The sequence below is a fragment of the Corapipo altera genome, unplaced genomic scaffold, assembly GCF_003945725.1.
Source record: "Corapipo altera isolate COAL_440 unplaced genomic scaffold, ASM394572v1 1, whole genome shotgun sequence".
In the NCBI taxonomy this organism is placed as follows: Eukaryota; Metazoa; Chordata; class Aves; order Passeriformes; family Pipridae; genus Corapipo; species Corapipo altera.
The window spans coordinates 42,796,383-42,803,277 of record NW_020884873.1 but is presented as its reverse complement, the minus strand read 5'-3'; the positions used below and the strand labels follow the sequence as shown (position 1 = coordinate 42,803,277).

Genomic DNA, 6,895 nt, shown 5'->3' with positions numbered 1-6,895 from the left:
ACACTATTCTGCTATTGGAAAACATACAATCGACTACATTTATTTGTTATCTGCCATTTGAACATTAAAATACTGTTAACAGATTTGTAAGCCATTTGTAATAGCCTGTTTTGTTGGGCTTTTGTGTATACTAACTTAACAGCGTGACAGGTATTGTGCAATAAAACCATAGAAAAAAACCTGTCCTGTCACAAGGTAGGTCTTTGCACGGCTGAATAAAAGCTGTCATTCCCCTATTTCCATACATTAAATGCTTCAGCTAGTGAGCTTTTATTAGGAAAAATCCTGTTTCCACTGGACTGACAAAGAAAGCTTTGACCAATGTTTGTCCACAAGGAAAGAGAAGTCAGACAGGAGCTATCATTAAGCATCTTTTTATTGTAGTCTTTAATGTACATGCAGAATTTTAAAAAAAGTGCCAGTTATATCTGTAAGCGTATAACAATAATGTAAATGTTTGGATCAGCAATGTATTTAGATTAGGGACTAAGAATCTAAGTGAACAGACATCTTTCAGGATACACAGTTTGTATCGTAAATCAAGGTTTCTTTCAGAGTGATTTTCCTCATAAAAAGATAAAATATTTCTTGTTTACAATCTTGCTTGTTTTTAATACTGAAAAAATCTATAATAGTACACTCTTCATTATGTACATAGAAAAACATAAAACTATATCCATACCAGTGTCTGTTTTAAATGCAAATAGTAGTTAATAGTTTTGTAATTTTTTTGTGCACCCTCTCTCCCCTTCCCTCTTCCCCCTTCCCTCCCCCTTAAAAAAATGCAGCATTTCCTAAAGTTTTCAATGCTTTGGCAGAAATAGAACCAAAGGCTCTCCCATGTTAGGTAAAGCAGTATGTGAAATATCAGCGCTAAATAATAAAGCTATAGGTGTACCAGACAGCTCCATGTTCATCCCAAGGGCCAAATCTTGCACACCTGGAGGGCAAGAACTGGTTTGCTGGAAATTGCAGCTGGAGCAGGCTCAGGCCCCAGCTTGCTTTACAGTAAAGCTGATTAGCCTCACAACTATTTTTACAAATGCTTCACACACACTGATGAGGATGCAGAGAGCATCTCTGAACACAGTACTATCATGAGGGCAAAAAGCTCTTGCAGGTCACAGCATCAGAACATGTTGCAAAGGCTCTGCTACAGAGGCCTTCCACTTTGCAACACGGTAGTTTCACACAACACCCTCTAAGACTTCCTGATGTGGCAGGTCAGCTAAAAATGAACAAACCAACACACAAATGCGAATATTCTAAACCATCTCTTTTGATGGATAAGTTTAAACTCAGCAAAGCATCCTGAAAACAATCTACATGCTAGTGGCAGGCTGACTTCTACTGATAGGGAAGTTTTGAAAGATGATGGAAAAGTTTCTCTCAGGGACAGCTCCTCCCTGGCCTCCTGTGGCTTGTTTGGCACACCTTCATTTTCCTTGAAACTCAAGATTATCTTTGGCATACCTGCGATATGCATTTGTAAGAACACTTTGCAAAAATACCCCAGAAGCCTATGACATAAGCACCTAAATGGTCGCTAAGGGACATGTCATAAGTCACAGTCTGGAAAAATTTCCATTATGACCAGTTTTAGAGCTCTCAATTGCAGTTTTTTTCTACAATCCTAGCAAAGACTGAGAAACAACTAGATGCAAACTTCCAAGAGAGAATGAGACAGAAAGGCACCCACCAAAGCTTTTAGGTGTCAATGTTTATAGCCTGATAAAGTGTTAAATTTTCAGGACATACACTAGTGCAGTAATAATATGTTTACTTAACTAATTTATTCATAGTGCACAATATCTGACCATGACTGTAAATAGCTGCAGTCAACTGACAATCCAATTGAAAAAGAACATTCTGCTAAAACCTGCCAGCTGGTCACGTTCATTCTGCTGCGATAGCTCTGCACTCTTTGGCCACAATAAAATGAATGGCTTTATAGTGTTGGAAAGCATTTTTGTCATTCTTCAGTATCACTGTGGATTTATCTCACAAGGAATGAAGGGTAAGATAAAAAGGCATCCAACAACACTTCAATCTCTGAATTGAACGTCCAGCAAAATGATATGCAGCTGGCTTGGAAGAATAGCCATTTAAGGTTAGTTTGAAATGCAGACTGGAGGGGAAAAAAAAAAAAAAGGAAAAAGAAAGGAAAAAAAAAGGCAAGTAGTCCAGTAAGAATAAACAGTAGAAAAAGAAACTGAGCAAGTGATTCTTTGTTTTGGGCCAGTATATCCACCACCAGTTGCTGTATGTTGCTTTGGGAAACACGAAACTGGCACCAAAACACTCCAAACAACACAAAAACCCCCTTCCTAGGCTGATGGCTCTCTTTGACATGTCCCTCAAATCTCTTTCCGTACTGTGAATCGGATGCTGCTGAACATTTTGCCTACAGCCTCGAACAGTGGGTCGCAGAATGTGTGGATGCAGATCGAATAGACGCGGCTAATGCACTGGATCTCAATCAGGTAGCTCCTTATGCATGGGACCACTGCCCAGATGTGCAGGAAGGACAAAATGGCAAAGTAGATGCCCCAGATGAGAGCCATAGGAATACCAAAGATTGCTGACAGTAAACGATAAAACCAGTATTTCGTTACAGTGAAGGTGGTAAAACTGGCCTTCCAAATCCCATCAAAGCTGTGTGTTCCCTCTGGCTCAGCAATCACATCTTCAAAATCGATCTGCAGCAAAGAACACAAAGTCAGGTCAGTCAGATATTCGCATCAAGGGTGTATTCCAGAAACACCTTTCCTAGAGAGCTATGCTCCCCTGCAACAAAACACTAAAGCATGTGCTTCTTACATCCCAACATGGTTTCAACCCATTATAACACATCATTTAGGTAATGAATCTTCAGTAACTATCTTTTTTCCATCGACCAGCAGAGAGACTCAACGATTAGCTCTAAATTAGACATCTAACTTCTAGATGGGAGTTTTTCACAAAGCTGAATATATTTTCTTCATCTCCTACAGCCCTAAGGTATGCAGTGCCTTTAGTCCACTTAAGGGACAAGCCAAGTGAGTAGAGTCATCACGCTTTCATTACCTAACTCATTTACATCTTTATGAGTGGAGTCACTACTTTGACTTTTTACACACCTCAAGCACGTATCAATAAAATCTGTTTTATTCATCCAAATTTTGCCATCTTTCCGTTGCTGAATGTTGGCAGTGAATAAACAGTGAGGCTAGCTATTTAAATACATGCTTTGAAACAGGCATAGATAGTTCCTAGTAGACTGAGAAATAAAATTATGGACTTAGACATGGATCAGGTGGAGCTCCTCTTTAGTCCTAAAGTGTTAGGGAGCTCTTTCATCTTACTAAATATGAGGAGGCTATTCACATTAGAGTTATTTTGTTCTAGCCTATCCTATTTATGTGACAACTCTGTTCATGAAAGACATAGTCAGGTTAACATGTTAATATTTAGAAGGAACACACTCTTCCATGTATTTTGTAGTTTTGACTATTCAAAAAGTCACTTAAGGAAGCAGTGCATTCCAAAAGGCATATTTTAGCACTCTCTGTTGAAATACTGAGCTGTTCAGGAAGCTTAATTGTCATAACATTTCTATTAGAAAATTAACAGAATTGCAATGATGGTTCAGCTCCATGTCACACAGATGTGTTTGATATAACCCACAGTACAGGATATTTAATTTAGTTAGCACAACCAATTGTATAGATACTGCATTCAGCAGGAAAGAGAACATCACAACATTATTCATCTGCAAGAAACTAAATGACTGTTTAAATCAGATGAAAAAAAAAAGAATTTGCATTCCTGGGACTGGATCCCAAAGTGAGATGATAACGCTGCTGAAAGTGAAGATTTACAAGAGCAGGGTAAGTATGATACGGGCCAGCAACCTCATAAACTTGTGCAATAGTACCTTAGCACTCTGGAAGCAGATGAATATACACACACTCAGTGTAAGTATTGCTTATACAATGGGAAAAAGCTTACTATCACTTCTTTTAATCTGAGATTAGCAAAATAACTGGAAAGCACTCCTTCTTCTCTTCTGCTGAATTTGTATCACCTCCAAACACAAGTTACTAACAAAGGGAAAAATACTACAAAACCACTGGACTTTCTTGCTTCTTAAACAAAAAACCATAATTCCAAGCAAAAGTGCACAGTCTAGGTGCAATCTTATATGAAGGGCTTGAACGTCCTTGGGAGAAAATTTCTGAATCATCTGTGATATCAAATATCTTGAATGCCTAACATCAGGCTGGCTTAATTGGACATATTATTGTGCCTAAACATCACTTTCTCTGCCAGTTCTTCTCTCTAGACATAATGTAATGCAAACTATTAACCTCCTCTTTGTCTGCTACTCTGAAGGAGGTTCTAATGGTCTGAAAGTCATTCTTTGGGATAGGAATTCATATCATCACCATCACAATCATGCCTAAAGACAGCATTTGAGTTGAAATTCCACCTACTAAGAAACCAATGTGAGACTCTGCAGTGGTGGAGTACCCAAGGAACACAGGTCATCTCTACATGCTTGCCCGTAACAGCAAGCAGGGCCAAAAGTCTGACTGGACTTTCTGAAACTGAATAGCATAATTTTAAGTAATAGCTACAAAATGAGAAAATTAAAAGAGTTTGAATAATGGTTCTGTTCTGTAAAAGTTCTACAAGTATGCAATAACCTCTGCTTTTGTGGGTTAATTAATTTTTGGTACAAATCTTGGAAAACAGGTTCCTTGAAAGCAGTCTAAAGACAATGTAGGAAGTACACTACAGTCACTGCTCAGTGATGACATGAAATTGGAAATTATTTGGGCTCTGTAATTTCAATGCGTGCAAGACTGAAGCTCTTGTGGAAAAAGCTTTAATTTTGGGAAGGGCATCACAGGCAACAACATGCTCTCTGTTTTCTTTGTGGGGTTATTAGATATAAATGTGCATCTCTGGAGAGTAAACAACAGACAAAAATTAGCTTTATGAAGTATGTTGACCATAATATAATTATCTACATGAGACATTAAAAGTTAGCTGAAGTATAATAAAATAGAGCAAGAAACTTTTCCAGATGTATTGTGAACTTTTTACTAAATGAAAAACACAGATGTCCTTGTATCAATCACAGGATTTTAGGACTGCATCATGAAAGAAAGAAGGAAAGGTTGTAGATGTATACATGGAGAAGTCATTATTACCAATGACGGCATTTTGTCTTACATTTATTCCCCCTCCTGCCCCTCCAGATGATCTCAAGATCTGTACATTGTCCACTGAAATCAATCTCATTAAACTGAGTACACAAGCTGGGAAAATGTATGCCTGAGTTTATGGAGCACCAATATTTTCTTTTTGGAATACATAAGTAAGCATATTTATAGAATCTGTTTCTGCCGCTATTCAAAAGCAAACTTTTCATGGTAGCCCACATTCCATGTTAGTTCATTTTCAAATGAATGGTTGTTCTTGGCTTATCATCAGCATTTGCCTTGCAATCAGATAATAAAAATATGCAGATGATGGCAAAATCCAGGATGATTACAGCAAAGAAAATTGCATCTCAAAAAATATTACTACATAAAAACTATATGATTGAAAATAGACCTAATTTGTAAAATTTATGACAATTTATTGCATGCTTCACACCAGTTGATGTTGTGATCCTTGGCAAAGGCAGCATAGCCAATCCTAGAAGTTCAGAGCATTGAGGGCTAGTCAGTGTCATACCTAAAGTCTTTTTATTCAGTTCAGTTGTGGTAGACTCCACCTTGTATTTTTTCAACTCACTGGTAAGGGAAATATTAAATCTCAGAAGGAAAACAAGTTTGCATTGAGTTCCATGGGCCTTTTCATGGTTATATCTTTAATCTAGCTAAGTGGGACCTATTTTTATCAGAAAAGCATCTTTTGGCATGCAAAAAGAAACCATGGGTTAAAGTGAATTTTCTAGAACTTTTAAAATATACAGTAAGACTGGTCCATAATTTGATTCCTTTCAAAATAATCCACTGTAATGAATGTTTTACTGGAAAATGGAAGCCAATAAACTCATTGGTTTTCAAATCAAACAGTAAACTTTCTCTAACTGCAATTCTCAGTTGTCTTCAGCAAAATGTCCATGGAGTTAATCCTGGGGAGCTGACAGAAAAATCATGCCATATAACATTTCCAGATGGACAGCCCTGTCTTCATTTCAGGAGATGCTGCCAATATTAGAACATTTATGATGTATCTTTGGTCAGGATTTCCCAGCTCAAGTCATACACAGTTATCCTAAAAGTACTCAGGGATAAATCTGTCTGTAAGAAAATGGCAAATACTCATGCCACCAATAATTATCACGGTTACTTTCTTGGAGCAATTTCAACAAATCTCAGAATGTTTCTACCAATGCACAGAAGCTGAATAGATGGCTCTGTAGGAACCATGGCTGATGTAACACTACTATGCCTTTCCCATTTTATTATTCCTCAAGTCCCATGTTCCACATTACTCTAGTTTGAATAAGGGAACCTGTGAATGAAAAGACAGAAAAACAGCCTGACAACTCGAAAGACTCTTAGTTGAATACAGTGTTAAAATGAAGTTATCTCCTTGAAAGCCGTAAGAACATTATGAAACTACATACACGGCAAGAAAGTCCAGCTATGCCTGGCACGCAAACCTCTGCAGCGCTGTCCAAAACCAGACTCGCCTGTAGCAACGTCTAAATAAAGATAGACAAGGAGTTGAGGTAATCTAGGCTCTTCTACTTCTCATCTGCTAACAGATTACACAGAGATGCACTGGCTGGGAAATGATCTAATTATTTCACTGTTCAAGCAGTACAGGTAAGTCCTTATGCTCAGATTCTTCCTGCACTAAACCACTCCTATGAAGGATCCTACTTTTAACT

The 6,895-nt window shown here is 37.8% G+C and overlaps 1 protein-coding gene across 1 annotated transcript in view; it reads right to left on the bottom strand.

The window, feature by feature from the left end:
• Positions 1–358: 358 nt before the first annotated feature.
• CAV1 (caveolin 1) overlaps positions 359–6,895 on the bottom strand; it is a 19,338-nt gene continuing 12,801 nt past the window's right edge. The window contains exon 3 of the mRNA XM_027666580.1: positions 359–2,699. Coding sequence (XP_027522381.1) covers positions 2,358–2,699 — 342 coding nt within the window. The 3' untranslated portion in view covers positions 359–2,357. The remainder of the gene's footprint in view (positions 2,700–6,895) is intronic.